Here is a 17,410-nt window from a genome sequence, read left to right on the forward strand (position 1 = left end):
GCAGGTATTCAGACTGGTCCCACTGCCTAACCTGTTTGTGTCCCACACAGGGCCCTCCTGTAGAGAGGTTTTTTTTATGTTTTGCAAATGAAGATGTTCTGATACCTCTTAACAAAAACCAAGAACAAAATGCTCTACTTTTGCTTCAAGTTCATTCTTCATGAACTCTCTGAGGGACTGTGTTCCCCTCATATCCCAGGAGCTCTGATGATAATGGAGCAGAAAGGGACCATCCTCACTCATTTACCTGTGTGTCACCTGGTGTATCAGCGTGACAGCACTGCCCAATGCAGGGTGAAGTACTCTTACACATACAAATTCCTCATTTCAATTTTAAAGAACAAAAACTTCAATTCAGCTTTTGAGATTTTAATGCACTGTTTTAAGTTTCACAGAAATTGTTTTCTTGTACATCGTGCAATGGTTTTTACAGGAGATGTATGAGTTATCTTATTGTGTTGCAAATTGAGGTGGTGGTGTTAGGGTGGGTGGAAACGTGTTCTGGACTTGTCTATTGGACTGCAGGAAAATTAAAGACATACAAGCACTCCCAGCCTTTCCTGTTTCAACAAAGATCCCCTCAAATGCATTCCAGTGCCATTGTGTACCGTTCCCCCAAGCAGGGAAGGCAATTTAGCTTGATTGGCATCTTCAATCCCAGCAAAAGCACAGAGGGCAAAGAAACTCTTAATCTGACTGTGCCTCCACTAAAGACACCCTACAGGCACGTCATCCATACAGGTGTGGTTTCTCGTTACTTCAAGAAAAACGGCTCTGGAATAAGGAAAATGTCCTTTGAAAAGTGTGTGAACCGACAGCAGAAAATGTCATTTTTTGCATTTTCATGCACAAAGTTATTTTATTGTTTTCTTGCACCTTCCTACTAAACTTCCCAGCAATGCACTCTGAAAGGATGATTAATTAACATTAAAATCCTATTAAGAACTTTGTCAACTATTTCATAGTCTACCTGTTTCTTCTCTCAAGCTAATGTACAGAAAAAACATTTTAACGGTAAGAAAATGTTCTGATACAGTGATGTCTTATTAACAGAAACAAAATGTGCTAAAAGTCCTGTGCATTTCATTAAACTGTTAAACCTAATAAAAGGAGAGGCAACAGACATTTCAATGTCACAATTAAGAATTGTTTGCATCTGCAACAATAGTAGCAATACATTCCTAGCATATTCCACAAGGCTCTCTCACTGTAAATAATTCAGAACAAGGCTGGCTTTAATTATGTACCTATTTTTCATGCTATCTTAATACAACAGTAATACTCCTTTAACATCTACCATCCAAGCCGTCAGGATAATTGCATGGGATACGCCTGCCACTGTAAAGAGACTATCTCTCATTGAACTGCTGTTTGAAACAAAGCATATACAGTAGACAGGACTAAGATGTTTCATAATTACTAATACATTGTTGCCTTTAAGATTGTTTCACACTTATAACAACGTTCCTGAGGCCGAACCCTTCTCCTGGACAGGGTCAGGCAGGGCTTCCTGTTGCAGGAAGAACTGATATTAAAAGTTTTGCTTTCAATTGAATACACGCACAAACAGCTCTGCGACACTTTCAATACCATGCTAGTTAATAATTCAGGCTATTAACTTGGAACTTATGAAAACCCATCCTATGACAGTTAAAACATAGGATGCAATGAGATTTTTAACTCTTGTGCTTTTGCATTATAAGCTCCCACTGAAGGCAGGCCAAATTGTGTAAAACAAGGGTAGATTTCTGGGTAGCCTGAGGATGAGGGAAATTTGGCCAGTAATGCAGAGAGACATCAAAAGCTATTAAACAGGCTTACTGCCCTGTAGTTCCACGTTTCTGTTCATCAATAGGGATCTCAACTCTCACTAACTCTCACAACTCTCACTCCTTTCACATCTGCTAAGCTCTTCAGAGGCTCTGCACTATCTATCCCAGGGTCAAAGAGTCACTGGTGACTGCACCCCCCTAGTCCGCCTTTCTCTCTCACCCGGCCACAGCTGGCCATCCCAGCCTGCATGCCCGATTATTCATGGGAACCCACGCTTCTCCTGGCCCAGCGCAAGACGGGCAGCACTTCACAGCCCGGTGCAGAAACCGAGAGGCTATTTAAAGAACATAAGCCCGGCAGCTCTGGTAACTGATCCACAGGCATGCACACATTTTCATTAATTAACTTTTATAATACTGTGTTAACCTGATCTATTCATTAGCTTTAGGATGAAAAATGTTATACAAAAGTAAGGCAATTTATTATTATTATTATTATTATTATTATTATTATTATTATTATTATTATTATTATTATTATTTAGTTCTAAAAGAAAACATACATTTTTCAAAAACCACACTTCCAGAAACAAATGTAATTTAGTGTTTATAAGTGCCTGTTTGTTTACAGTCCAAATTCCCCATGTACTCTTCCCACTGTTTGCTGATAAATGGAGACTACGGTGTTTAATCAAAGAAAATAAGTCCATTTTGTGATGCCTTTCTGGGACATACTATCGTTAAACCCTCTTTCACTTTTGCTGTTTATATCAGTAATTAACAGGATGGATGACAGGTGCGACTGACAGGATTGTCCACCAGAGCACTACCTAATAAACAGCTTCAGATGTTCCTTACACATTTTAATAGCAGTGCTTTCAGACAACAAACAGTATCAAATCTCTTCCAGAGGTCCCTGGGATTCAATTCTCACACTGCCGGCCTCTCTTGCCCTCTTTTGGAGCGACGAGCAGCACTCCGGCCTGCAGCCTCTGCCTCAATTTCACAGGTGAGAAGACCAGTGGGAGGTGACGGCTGCGAAACTCATTACTGCCAGACAGACACAGCCAGCATCGACACTGGTCTGCAGAGTCTCTCTGTGCAGCAAGAAACCAATATGTTATATACTTTAGCTCTCCGTCCACCTATGCACTTTTTTAGGAGGTTTGAAGAGGGAAAATAAGCATTACATACCCAGCACCAGGTGCTTATTCTAAGACTGTTATGTGGTGTGTGGATAAGATTGCAGGTTCAAATCCTGGCTAGGGCAACACAGTTGTACCCTGAAGCCAAATATTTCACACAGAAAACTAGAAATCTAAATGGACACAAACGTATTTCTCCTTAGATAATAGTGGCTGTCAAAAATGAAGATTAAAATCCAAAAGAAGTCAAGTGGCTGTCTGCAGTGGACAGATAGGTTTCCCCCGAGCATCATCTTATTTGCTGAGCCTTTTTGTTCTTGTTTCTTGTCTTTTCTATGAGTATCCTGATGATAAAAAACAGGTGATTGTTCCAAGGTGAATTCATCAACAATCTGAGGACACCCCGAGTGGCACACTGCTCATTACAAAGCAAAGAGGACCTTTTCCTAGGACCCCTGAGCCAACAATCAGCCGCCAACGCCAGTTCCCTCCCTGACTGCTGTATATTTTTGCAACTTAAAAACTATGATAGCATAAAGGAGCATGACGTCTAGTTAAGCACCCTGCTTGCAAAGCTGCAATTGAAATAAATATAAACACAACCACAATGACCACTGAATAGCTGAGTGCCTGTTTTGAGGAAAGGCAAAAAAAATCTTGCCCTTCATTTTCATGTGGGGATGTTGGGTTTGTAAAGGAGAAAATGCTTTCATTACAGCTAGAGAAACACCCTTTCTTTGCTCTCTCAGTAAAGTGCACATTTGGAAAGCTGAAGGTCTTGAAGGTCCTTGAAACTGGCCCATTGCCGCTATCTTTTGCACTGCATGGTATAATTTCACTGGAGCGAAATAACTTGTAGTAAAGAAGCCTGTATTTACTCTGAGCAGCCGTGACTCTAACACCCTGTTGCTTTACAATGGGCAGAGCTAAACAGGGCTTCAGCGATTACAGCTTGAGTGGTTTTATCAGCAATTTGCAAAATCCATCACAGGAGGTAACCGAGTTGTTTTCTGGGACATTAGCAAATACAAACAAAAGACAATTGTCCTCCAAATAGAGCTAAACAACAGCTGGGTCATAAAAGCCTTTTAGCAGCTGTTTAAGGGCACAGCAAACAAGTGGATGAGTTTGTTTAATGGGAGAGTTCAATGCTGGTGGCATACCTGTCAGTGGAGGCACAGGGACCTCAGAGCAATTTCTGTCTTTATGATGTGTGTTTTACTGTTACAATAACCCCCTAGGATTAACCACCTTATTTCATGTTTAACCCTTCCTCTTTGGCTCTTTGTTCTGCAGAAATCGCACACAGGTTGATTACAGCAAAAGTCAAGGAATGAAAGGGCTCTTGCTTGGCTGTCTTACTATAAGAAAATAAAACAATAGTGGCATCACAGGACACCCACTGATCAACAGGTATGATAATGCACCATTGAGGGGATTACACAACATAGCACACAGTATGCATGGAGCATGAAAAATAAACATGTTACAGTTGCACTTTAAAAGGCTCTATGAAAACTGTTTGGAAACAATGGGCATTATACTGATGCTCTTGACAAACGTTCAGAATTGTCTGGGCTATGTATTTCAAATTAAGGATGGATAAAACATGTCTGAACAGAGAAAAAAAATGGGAAGCTCCTAAAGGAATTGCTTTTGTGCTGGAGAGCTCTGTGAAGCCAAGTTAAGGTTTACAAAGTTTATAATCTGCTGCAGCTTCCAGCTCAAGTTATCTGGACATTGCCTAGCGTGATTTACATACAGACCTGTGAGGGCTGCAAAAGCCATTATATGATCCTCCAGAAGGGTTCACCTCATACTTTCTCAATTGCCAGAAAAGCCCAGAGTAGTGAAGTACTTCAGCTTGTCAAGTTTTATAATGTTTCCTCATAAACCTTTCAGCATGGTTCTGAAACCAGCAGCCAATGTACAGCACACAGCAGCTGGGACAGGAGAGGCCTGTCTGTCCTCATCAGCACCAACTGAAGAGGAGTCAGAGGGCAGCAGACTGTTTAACCATGCTGCAGCTTGCTTTTCCTGGGTGTTTTTCCCCAGAAGAGCAAGTTCTCTCAAGGGAAAAAGAACAGTCAGGCACTACTGAGCTGCACCGGTACTATACACTGCTCTGTATTTTGTCTAATTTTGTAGAAGAAATTTCCCAGGTATAAACCCCAATTTCATAGCTTTTTATAAACAACCTGGGCTTCCATATGTGTCTGTCTATACAGGCCTGCCATCCATCCATTTTCTAACCTTTTTATCCAATACAGGGTCATGGGAGAGCCAAGGCAAGCAATGGGCAAAAGGCAGGGTAAACTGGGCAGGAAGCTACTCCACTGCAGACCACACACACGGGCCAAGTTTCTGAGAAGTCAGTTAACCTTCCAACTCTATCTTTGGAGTGCAGGAAGCAACCGTAGGATCTAGAGGAATCACATACAAACACAGGAGAACACACAAACTCCACACTGACAGCACCCCAGGAATTGAACCCAGGGCACCAATGCTGTAAGGCAGCAATGCTAACCACAACACCACTGTGCTGACAGGCCCCCCCTTATTCCACACACAAAAAAAAATACTCAGCCTTTTCTAACTTTCATACACAAAGGAATCAAGAGCATTCCTTCTAGATCTTCATACAGCCCAAAAGCTCCAGCCGGAAAATCTCAGCGAGCAGCTAATGTACAATATTTCATTGCAGATTCACTAAACCATTTCCCCATAATTTACTACATTAAAAGACAAGTACAACTTGCAGAAGAAAACCTCCCACATGCATAAATATACTAATCAACATTGTTGAACAAAAAGTTTAGCTTGTCTAAGCATTATAAGCTGAGCAATGCGGAAGCTGGAGTGTGCAGTGGGGTGTGTTCTGCATGACATGTTTTTTTCAGGTGACATCACTCTACAGCTACTATTTCCCAGCAGAACTCCACCCTGGGGGGTCAGTGTGATCTATGCTTCTATGCAGGTATGCAAGGAGTCAGCAATGTAACACAGGCTATGCCAAAGGTACATGTCTTGACAAAAGTACGTGTTAAGACAATGTACAAAATGAACAACATAAAATTAAAAAAAACTCTATAGGACTCTTCTTCCAGATTTGATTGCAAGAAAAATGAGAATATGAGCTTACATTTGAGCTTGCCACATGTGTATGTTAAGCTATGTTTTACTGCTCCCTCAAGAAAGTCATGCATCCTTGAGCTTGACCCAATCGTTCACACTACTGGGACATTCTAATGTCTAGGTCACATAATTATTTCAATATTCACAAAGACATTTAAGACTCTGCAGCTGTATAATGAGTACAACACAGGGGAAAATAGTGCAGGACAGGATTACAGAACTCCTTTGTGAAAGCAGAAGACTGCAAGCTTTCAGTTCAGGGGTGTAATTTTCACTGCAACAGCTGAGCATAGTGCTGTACTGACAACGTACTGCCAGCCTGTCTGTCTGCAGAGACACCATTAGAGGCAGATTCCTGCACCACGGCCTCTCTCCTGCAGATTCCACAAGTGCCGATATGCTCAGAACCACTCCACACTACTCCATAGTGCCAGCATTAAAAGTATTTGCAGGTCAAAAAATATTAACCCAGTATTTATTTTTATATATATTTTATATTTAGCTGACTAGTATTTAAAGCATTTTACTGAATAAACTACCTCAGCAACATCTCACCTGGGATTTGAACCCACAACCCGATGAAGCACTGAGAAAGCAACAAGATCATTTGCACATGCTTGTTGTGAGTTTACTTCAGAAAAGGAAGTCCTGAAACCACTAAACATAATGGAATTCAAGTCTATGTTTTGGATCCTATGTATTACAGACAGCCCCAATCTGGAGGAAACGCCGACTACAGAGCAAACCAACCAAGACTGGACTCTTTTCCAAATTCCCCAGCGATTCTCATACCACTGCCTATGAAGTCACAGTGCAAAGTTTATCAGAATTAGAATTTATATTTTTTGGAAAAGGAACTCTCACTGGAATTGCAGAAGGATTTTTTCTTTAAAAAAATTAAAACTGAAAATTACACACAGCCCAATTCTATAACACACAGCACTATCAGGATAAGGGCACCACTGCTGGAGATGACAATAGGTGCTGATGAGCTTTTCTCATTGATTTATAAGAAAACAACCAAGTTAAAAAAAACAATTCTGAAATAATATTAGAACATGACAGAAATGTCATAGCTTCACATAAAATGAAAAGGAATTCGAACTTATTATTCAGCACTCTGGAAAAGTATAGCTTTTCTTATTTTTTCATAAAAACGCTAATAAACAAAAAACCCAGCTAACAAATTGTGATGTATGAGAAACATAGGTAAAAAGAATAAATTAAGGAAAACATTCTCCATACACTGTAGGATAAACTTTCAAATCAAATCCAGCTTTCCTGTTACAAAAATAGAACAACTGCTTTCTTAACAAGCAAGGTCAGAACAAAGAGCACAAAAGTTTAACCGAGCAGAAACATTTATAATAAACAAATAAAAGGCTTCCTATTTTGATTTTACTTTGATAAAAGAAATGTACATAAATAACATTGAAATTAAAACCATTTACAAGCTTTCTCCTCTTTATTTTCAGGCTTTTCTCGTTCTATAGCGAAGTACAAATTTAACCACACAACCCTAGAGAGAGTGAACATTGACTAGTGAATTGTACAAAATTATTCCAGCTTTCACCAGAATAATTGTATTCCTTCTGAAAAGTGCCTTTAACGTTCACTTCCAACAACTCTCTCATCCCTCTTTGCAAGTCATATAAAGAACTAAAAAATAATTCTAGAAATAAGCTCTGGAAAACCATTGTGAACACAGCCTGGTTGCCTGTAGGGATTGTCTTTCTCTTTCCTGTAGCATGTTTCTCTCTGTTGTACAGTCGGAGTGAAGGTGTGAGATAGACAGATAAGACTTTATTGATCCTGAAGGGAAATAGGAGTGTGTGTGGCTGCTGTTTGCCTTGATCTAGAATAGAGTACATTGCTTGTTTACAGGCTAAAACAGTTAGATTGTTTTCACCAGCTGGAACAGTGGAAAAGCTCTGTCAACTAAAAGAAGCTAGCCTCACTCGGTCTGCTTTAGTCCCACACTGTCTCACTACTTTAACCTCTGATGACCTGCTGACCAGCCCTGAGCACCAGCCTGGGCAGCCAGAGGTCAGCAGACCATCAGGTGGGCTATCAATTCAGAACATCATTAGCCAGCGATGAGGGTCTTGCCTTTCTCTTTCATTCTCAGATTACACTTGGTGAGCCAGACAGCCTCCAATCTTTCTTAACTGATGACAGACCCCTTATATATGCATATGTGAGTGTTAGAAAAGAGGGGGAAACGTTCTGAGTTAAATGAGGTTTGTATGTAATTCTCATTTCTGCCTTATCTCACTGTAGAATAAGTAACTTATCCTAAGAAAAGTATTCCAAAACCACTGATGCATTTTCATATCAAAAGTCAAAACAATAAATACAATAAACAAAACACCTATCTTTACCACAAGCCTAGTAACACCAAGAGTATAAGTACTTGAAATGTATCACCTGGTCATTCAGATGACTCTGAGTCTTATTTATAAAACAATCTGTGGCTTTTTCAATAAAGAGCAATGGTATCTCTGTGCCAGTTAACCAGTTTTCCACCTCCCCCCACCAAAAAGAATGAAATACAACTGTCACTGAACACAGCTGCCAGTGTGTTGCAATGCCACAGAAGTACACCTGCTCACCTTCGGGTTCCAGTGTGGTTTCCTCCTCAGTGTTGAACGGTGGTCGTGCCAAGGAGACAGTTGCCATTGACACCAGAGCCAGGTACAGTAGGCAAGCCCACGTGGACATCCTGCTAGCGGAGATTCCCCATGCTCCTGTGGATCTCCACCCGGACACAGATCCCATCTGAGGACCTCTGTGGAATCATGAAACACGGGCACTCAATCCTTTCTCCACCAGCGCTAGTGTCTGTAGCACTGTTCGATGCAGAGGCAGAGAGAGAGAGGGAGAAAGAAAGACAGGGAGAGAATTAGCCTCCAGCAGATTGTCTTTAAATGCCCGTTTCCAGTCCTGGACTGTCCCCAAGAGGGGAGCTGGACAACAGCTACCATCTCCTACAATGCAGGAGAACCCAATTATGTTTCAAATCTGTACCAAGTCTCTACCAACACCTGCGAGCAAGTTTGAAACTCTTCAACGGGCAGCACTTGAGTTCCTACGCTATGGCTCTGCTGCCTCTGCTTTCTTGTGAAACTGAATTACACTCTTCTGACACAAACTGAAAGCATGTGACACTGATACATTGTAAGTAATAGGCAGCAAAACCTCAAGTCTCAAAAATGGGACAGTGATTTGAAATGCTGCAAAACAAGCCAGACCACAATCATACCTAAGGATTTACAAACGGCATTGCAAATGAAGCCTCTTTTCAACTTTTAGAATAATTTGGCCAGACTCTCATTTAATTGTGTTAAAGATCATTTGGGTTTTGTTTCCCTTCCCTCAAAATCATTTTAAAATCCATTTTGAATTTCTGACGAGAAAATAAGTGTAAAAATAATCTTTTTCTAATATAGTCAATTTTCTATTGGTTTTCTATTAATTTCAGAAAAAATACGGTACACACTTGAAAACATGAGAATGAATGTATTTGAAAGAGAGTTTTATGTATTAATAAACTATTTCTAATGGATTATTATCCTGGAAAATACTATGAATTACTACAGTAGACGCAGTACCTCCCGAAGAAAATACTTAACGAGGTTTTTTCCGTATCTGGCAATTAAAACAGTCTGTTACAACAGCAACATGAAAGCACGAAAATATGTCTGGAGATTGAATGTTTAGAATAAGAGAATTTTCACAGATGTTTTTGGTCTATACTTTAATGGTTATTTTACATAACAAAGCCCTACAAACTGAAGAAATTTGGAGTTCAACCCGTTTCAAATGCAGCCACTTCAAACAGAAATTGTACCACCGTCAATGCTGGAAAAATGAAGTCGGTGCCAGCGGGGACCGCAGCGCCCAGTACTCCAGAAACTGTAACCGCTGTGACGGACCGGTCAGTGGATCAGAGAGGGGCACACTGCTCTCCATTCCGACAGCCAACAAAGGTCCCATTTATCACAACACAAATACTATCAGTCCGCGTGGAAATAACGATATGAATTGTGGTTTTATTAAGTAACATTATTTCCAACACAAACTGAATCGTGTTCCGCATCTTTCGCTTTCTCCTAGGAGAGGGGACTGCCGTGAATAATTTAATTCTACTTTCAACTTTCTTGATTTAGCATTTATAATTTAAATGTCATTATTATCCCTTTAATGATCCATTATCTAGCCCCACAACTCAGATATAAATCCTCTCGGAGTACATCGGCAATGAAACCGCATTTCCTACATTATTTGCTACAACGCGTTTTAAATAATCGTAGTAAAAATACGAAATACAAATAACAGGACGTTTTATTTTAAAAACCCGATGGTCAAAATCGGTAGCTCTTCACGTTTATGGACAAATCGAAAATACCAAACAACATATCAAAAAGTTATACTGAGGATACTATATATTAAAAATAATACAAACTGAAGAAATCCATTCAGATAGTGTTTTCCAGGAGTGTTTTCAGATAGGAATAACCTCACGGTAACAGTGGAGTTTATCTCACTTTTTAAGGATCACTAGACTACAGTTTCAGTCAATCGATGTCATACAGGACTTCTTGACATCATTTACTAATTTTATTCACTTTAAATTGTATGACATTTTTACGCATCTTAATTCGAGACCAGGTTTTCGATCAGATAGATACTGAGCATGATACTTATTTTAATAATTCACGTATTTTTGTTTCGTTGACTTTTTTGTAGCGTGCAATAAATACTTTTCTCGTTTAGAACCAAACATCGCATAATCTTCCAGCTGGAAGACGCTGCGCTCGCACTGAATAGGCTGCAGTAATTGCGTCTTGGAGAATCTACATTTGTATTGAGATTGCTAAGTGAAGTTCTCAAGCGCTGATTGCATTCTATTGAAATTCAAATCAGATTCACAATGAAAACGCTTGTCAGTCGCGGAGATTTACGGCCATCACTCAACTCAGGCATCAACATCAGGCAACTGTATCTTCTATAATCGTTACAATAAAATTACGTTTTGCTTTAAAGAATGAAATATTTTAGTGACTTCTAGGGTTCTTCATTTGAAATAACACTTTCACGCCTCAATATTAGTGTTATATGGACATAACAACACAGCCAAATCATCTTCTGAGAACCCAAATGAAATACTGCAAGTGAAGTTGTATTGCAATTAATATCTGAGTATTATCAGAGAATTGCTACAAAACATGCATTATCGCTTTCCAAAGCAAAGTCTGAATTTTATTCAATAAAACCGAACAAAACCCACTGAAATGAGAACTGTATAAACACGAATCAATGTTAATAATGAGTATTAAAATAATAATACACAAAAATGAGATTTCTATTAAAATATTGGCAAAGAACGAGGGCCATTGGGAAAAGTTCAGTCATATACTTCCAGAACAGGTACGCAGGAAACCTAATTCAAACGTTGTTACGAGTTAAGTGTAAAATCATGCCAAAAATAAAAGAAAACAACAGTCATGCACGCGGAGGTAACATGTGCAAACAGCACGAAGGATGCTAAAGCATCTTTACTTTGGCACGAGATTTACTCGCACAACTATTCTGGGCATCTTCAACAAGCGATGGGTCCAGCGATAGTTACCTTGAGCGTTTAAGAGCCTTGGAGAAGCCGATCCTCATGCACTGTGCAGCAGGCGTGTGCATGAGCCGAATCAAAGCGAGGAATGCGTGTGAACTCCCACCGGGACAGCTCCCCGCTACAAAAATGCCAGACTGCGCTTTACTACTCCAACTTCGCCGTCACCGCGCTCTCCACAACAGCACCGAAGAACTGGAAAATCCGATAGCCGTGGAACAGTGCAAGCATGACCCTTCAAGAAATCCGGAGTAACCCTGTATATATATATATTTCCCCGAAGACAACTGCAGTTCCGAGTGAGGTCCAGGAAAACTTTCTTCTCTGTTGCTTCACCACTTTTTTTCTTTAAAAAAATACTTATCAACAGCAAAAAATAACAATAAATTCTTTTCCAGCTCTGCAAACTCAGATGAAAGAACTAAAAAGACGGATCCTGATGTAAAAGGCGACGCTATGAAACCTCCAAAAAGTGAGCAAATCCATTAAATTACGATTCTTGTGTTTTGTATGCCTTCTTCAAGAAACCTTGCTCTAATCTCAAAAGCTTTGTCAGGTTTACAAAGGTTTTTTTTCTTGCGTCCCCCCCACCACCATCACTGACTCTACGAGCCCCCTCCTCCGGCTCGGTCTAGGGTCACTCCCCCTGTAACCTGAGATGTTTCCTGGGCAGCTTTCTTACTCAGCCCGCCTTCGCCAATCAAATCACTTCACCGGTCTCTCCGGCTCTGTTAGCTGAGCCCAATACGCTGCAAGCTCACAGCCCGGCGATTGTGAAGTTCTCTGGGTCCGGGAGCCCAACTTCATTAGGAGCCTCTCGTTCTTAACAACGCCTCCAAGCGGACTGAATAATAGCTACAGAGAGGCAGGCAATAAAGTTAACTCTTCGAAGTAACGACCCAAGTAATAGTGTGCCGATTGAAGGGTTTTATTCTTGTCTCCGGACCACGAGTTAACGCGACTAACGCTTGATTTCTAAGTTTTCTTTTTTAAGACCAAATGTGCTGAAACTTCAGTTCATGATGTGATGATTTCTCACCCCCAAGAATTTCCAGATAATATCATGGGGTAGCTTTTATAGACAGCAGGAAGTGAGCCAAGCAGCCCAGTAATACAAGTTCTCTAAATTATTAGTCTTGCAGTTAGTGCTGGTTATTATTTCTAGAGTTCAGCAGGACTACGTGTTCTTGCATCCCTGCCTTGTCCAATAATTACCTTTAAGAGCCAAACAATCAGGGACTGTTCACAGACATTATTTTTCCCAAAGAGCTGTCATCACAACAGTGACAACCAGGGTTTGTGGCCACCTGTTATCAGACCGTCACAGCACTAGCGTACTCAGGATCACAAAAATGGTAGAAAAAAAACATACCTAAATGTATCCAGGGCCCCAAACTATCTCAGCAGGACCTAGCTGCCTTTCACATCAGTTTTGTTCTTTTCAATGGATTGAAAGGGAGAGAAGGATGGGGGGGTAATCTCTTCACAGTTTTTTTTTCTGTGAAAGTAGCTGGAGCCTCTTAAAAACCAGTCCCCACTGGCTGTGAATGGGGTAGCTAATAAGCCTATTAATGAATCCTTGGGGTGTGGTATGAATGGGCCAATAGGCCTCTCTCCACAGAGCCTTGCAGGACAGCGCAGTAAAGCCATCAAGGACTAAAGGTGACAGTTTGGGCTGGGAGGGGAACAATAACTCCAGGTTTCCAGGGAAATAAAAGAGGGACAAGGCTACCATTCAATGGCTCCCATACCCCCAGCTGAGTTTCATTTACCCCCTCCTTCTCTTACCCCCTCTACTAAGTCTGGAGCTGTCCCCAGTTTGTCCAGAAGCCATTGAAATGTCCTTTCTTTCAGTGGCACTCTCCTAATTCGACTGCAGAGCGACACTGGAAGACCAGAGCTCTCCAGGGAAAATAAGAGGTCATAATGTGCCATGGCTCTACACAGATTGCACAGCACGGCCCTGCCTCAGCCCCTGTCCTGCAGACAATACGGCAGGATGAGAAACACCTTGCAGTCCTTTTCAAGCAAGACAGAAAGCTTCAAAATCAAGGAGGCTCACTTTTGTGAAGGAACAGCATCTTATTCCCAGCCTCCCCATTTTCCAATTCTTCTGAAATGCAAAAGAAAACTCAGCTTCCTGAAAATGCAGAAGCAATTCAGCGGTTTCCCTGTTTGCTTTTAGGTCTTAAAAGTCGATATTTAAAACACCATAGCAATTTATACACACAGAGTACAAAAGCAAAAAACGAAATGTGAAATGATGGAAAAGAAATCCTGCACAAGGAGAGAAAATCTGATATCTGTTCCAGCAAACAGTCTTTTGTATGTAGATGTTGGTTGCATTACTATTTTCATCACACATATTAGTTATTTTTTGCAGAGATGTCTAATTGACGTATTTGATCAGGCAGCTTTGAGCCACCTATGATGATGGAGTTACCCAGTTATCCAGTATCTGGGCTCTCCTCATTATTACATGCAGTTCTCCTAGGGAGTGGAGCACTTTAGCTACGGATTAGTGAAAGGTCTAGAATTCTCCAACCCAACCCACCAATTCATAAAACATACAGATAATTATGTACATTTAAGCTTCTTTTTAAGTTTATACTGTATGTTCTAATTTGCTTATGTAGTTTTCCTGTTTTTAAGTAGACGTTCAAGTATTTTACAATAAGTATACACTATTTTTTTTCCTCCAGACAACTCTCAGAGCATCCCTTATTGAAGTTTTGTCAGTGTGTTTATTATGGGGCATTTACTTTGCTGTGCTGTTCTGAGATTCAGTTTACTACCCATTGCTCTGCTTCTATCAGCTTATACTTGTAAAGGAGATGGCCTGCCAATGTGCAGATTCCCAGGTTGTCTTTACTTCGCAAGGCAATCCCAGTGTTGCAAACTTCTAAGAGAGTCAGAATTGTGTTTCCAAATTAAGATTTTCCCAAGCCAAGTAGGATATGAAAAAAAAAAACAAGGAACTTTAAAATTGAGTGTTTTTTGGTTTGGTAATGGCATAGTCACACTTTCCATATACTTTGATCGGGAACAAAATCACAGACACCTCAACATGTTCTTACCTAGGGGTGTCCTGGCGTAGACTCCTAAACAGTGTCCAGAATGGTGTCTGTCTCAGGCTCAATGTCATTAAACCCAGTGAGAAAAACTGTAGAGAGTGAGTGGATGATCTCTATAGAATAATTCCTACCCTCTGCAGCAACTCAGTGAATGCCGGTACCGAAAGTATGTACTCTGCATGCTTTCATTCTGGTCAGTTACGCAGTGTTCCACTTTCCTTCACAAAAAAATGATACGTATTGCTTAGCACATTCATTTAGACACAGAGGAATCTATTCATTTATTTAAGCAAATGTTTGACTGGTGGATTCAATAGGATCTCTGTATGGGGATGGGTACTTTATATTTGACAGCTCATTCTTTTTTGTGGCCGTTTGAATAGCAAGAAGTATGTCAGTAGCGTCTAGGAGATGTTTTATATGCATTCCTATCAGTAGAGTGTAAGTTACTACTGCTGTTTTCCTTTTTCTCAGGGGGTGGGGTGATGAGGGTCAAATTGCTGATTGGTAGCCCCTACAGATCTGCACTGGGTCTGCTTCAGATGACAGGAGAGGAGAAACAAACCAAAAACACTACCTGGTGAAAATTTCCATCGTATTTCTTCATGTTATAATTAAACCATCAGCACTATAAAGGCAGTGATTCATTTCCTGCATTAAATTTAAAACAAATGGAGGAGTTTAATGTGAACCATATAGGTTCCCCTTTCCCTGTACATGTACAGTACTGTACATTAATGTTTGGAAGGCATGAACATCCAGCACTCTGTCTGGACAATAAAAAAAGAGACTCAACAGGGACATTTTCAAAGCTCTTTACTCCAGATTAAAATTTGTTTCTCATTCTCTGAAAGTCATCAAAATTGTTTAAAGGCACAAATCTAACAAAAGATGACATTGGTGTGGCAAAGAGAAATAAAACATACATCCACACATTCTTCGACATCCTTTATTGTTTTGACCTTTGCCCTCAATGATCTTTCTTCTCTATCCAAGAAAACTGTTCTGTGTTGATCTTCAGGTGAAATATGTTGTCATTATGTTTCAAGCTAACAGTTTATAGCTATGTATTCTGTAGCACAGAAAGTAGCCATTTAGCTTAATAGATGTATGGAGAGGAAGAAATGATGTTAATGATGAAGCACACCTGACAGTATGTCAAAAAGATTTGATCTGGTAAATGCGAACAGGAAACATGGATCCAGTTCAATAAATCTTCCTAAAACAAGTAGAATGTTCTCACAAGAACTCTGTCTGGAAAAAACTGAGTCTGAGTTTGCACTGGTTTATGTTAGAGTTCATTTGAGGATAATGTTAGTTGGTATTAAAGTATTAGTGTCAGGATATGCCAAAAGCCCCATGTACAATAAAATATCCCTGCATTTTTATTTAGACATTGGGGAATAAGTACAATATGTTCTAGAAAAGAAGATGTTTTTTTATTTAAAAAAACTGCTAAAACTACATAGCCTGTGTTCATGATCCCACTGTTGTATTGTTTCCTTTATTCAATCTGAATTAATCATGACGAGCCACATATTATCGTGAAGTCTTACCAAAATATGCTTAATATTCCATAAACTATACAAGGAACTTGGTGAGATGTACTAAAACTGCAATGACATGGACATTAGTGGCTATGAGATTTATGAAAACAGGACAAAAAATCCAAAACGTTTCTCATTGAAATGGGCTTTCAGTGAATCCCCTGTGCCTGCTAATGACACAGACAAAAACAAGTTCTGCTGCATAAAACATGAGCCCGCAAAATGGATGACATCAACCTTCTTATGCAAATCCGGCATTTCTCCCCTCAGCCTGCCTGAAAACAGCTTCATCTCTCCCGCAGAAGAGGTCGTGAAAGAGCCTTCTCTTCGCGTGTCAATGGCTGAAGCCACTGCCTGAAAACTGAATGCATTTTCTAGGTGCTAACAACGGTGACCAATTGGCACCTTATCCTGCTCTCACAGTACTCCCGTTAGTCATGGTTCAGCTCTCGGTAAAGGACACTCAGTATTACCTCCTGAGAATCTGCAGGCTCCTTACTGAGGCCCATTGGCAACACAGGCAACCCATCAGTGGCAGCAGATTTGTTTCTATACTGTTAGAAAATTAATATCACAAGTTTAGAATTTGTGGATGAGACTGTGACATTGTTACCAAACTGCAGTATTAATTTTATGCGTTATTACTTTTTTATTTTATGTCTTATTTGCATTCCCTTTTCTCATTGTATAGTTTCATTAGATCAGGTTGGTTTAACGCTCAGGCTCTGCATGCCTCATGAAATGTTAGTATGGTAAATTTGCGAAGTGCCAATAGCTTTATGTTTTTCTGTCTACTATGCATTCACATTTACTTTTTCCGTAGTTTCCAACTGTTTGTGCAGCTGTTTCTTTGCCTTACGTTTGGTATGGCCTACTACACTTCCGTACAGTGCCGTTACTGTGATACACTACAGTGATGTGCTTACATGAGATCGCAGTTGCATTCATGCACACATTTATTGTACACCTGTACCCACAGACATGGCTGCACACTCATAAGACACAAACACAGCCCAGCAAAAGGCACCATTAAATTTATGTCTTTTCTGTGACACGATGACACAGCACTAATGAGGAGCCGTAAAAGCCAGGTCAGTTCTGTCTGTTAGCC

At 40.2% G+C, this 17,410-nt stretch overlaps 1 protein-coding gene across 10 annotated transcripts in view; it reads right to left on the reverse strand.

Annotated features, from left to right (window-relative positions):
- The window catches only part of fgfr2 (fibroblast growth factor receptor 2), a 54,460-nt gene extending 42,000 nt beyond the window's left edge, over nucleotides 1-12,460 (reverse strand). For 5 of the 10 annotated variants that reach the window (XM_006630428.3, XM_069189034.1, XM_069189032.1 and 2 more), the window contains exons 1-2: nucleotides 11,685-12,459; nucleotides 8,665-8,840 (exon numbers count right to left, since the gene is read on the reverse strand). In XM_006630428.3, the coding sequence (XP_006630491.3) occupies nucleotides 8,665-8,840; nucleotides 11,685-11,746 (238 nt within the window). In that variant the 5' untranslated portion in view covers nucleotides 11,747-12,459. Of the gene's footprint in view, nucleotides 1-8,664; nucleotides 8,902-11,684 lie in introns of all 10 variants that reach the window. The other 5 variants (XM_069189035.1, XM_069189033.1, XM_015346798.2 and 2 more) reach the window with 2 other exon arrangements.
- Between the last annotated feature and the right edge of the window lie 4,950 nt (nucleotides 12,461-17,410).

Source organism: Lepisosteus oculatus, chromosome 4 (genome assembly GCF_040954835.1).
Source record: "Lepisosteus oculatus isolate fLepOcu1 chromosome 4, fLepOcu1.hap2, whole genome shotgun sequence".
Classification (NCBI taxonomy): domain Eukaryota; kingdom Metazoa; phylum Chordata; class Actinopteri; order Semionotiformes; family Lepisosteidae; genus Lepisosteus; species Lepisosteus oculatus.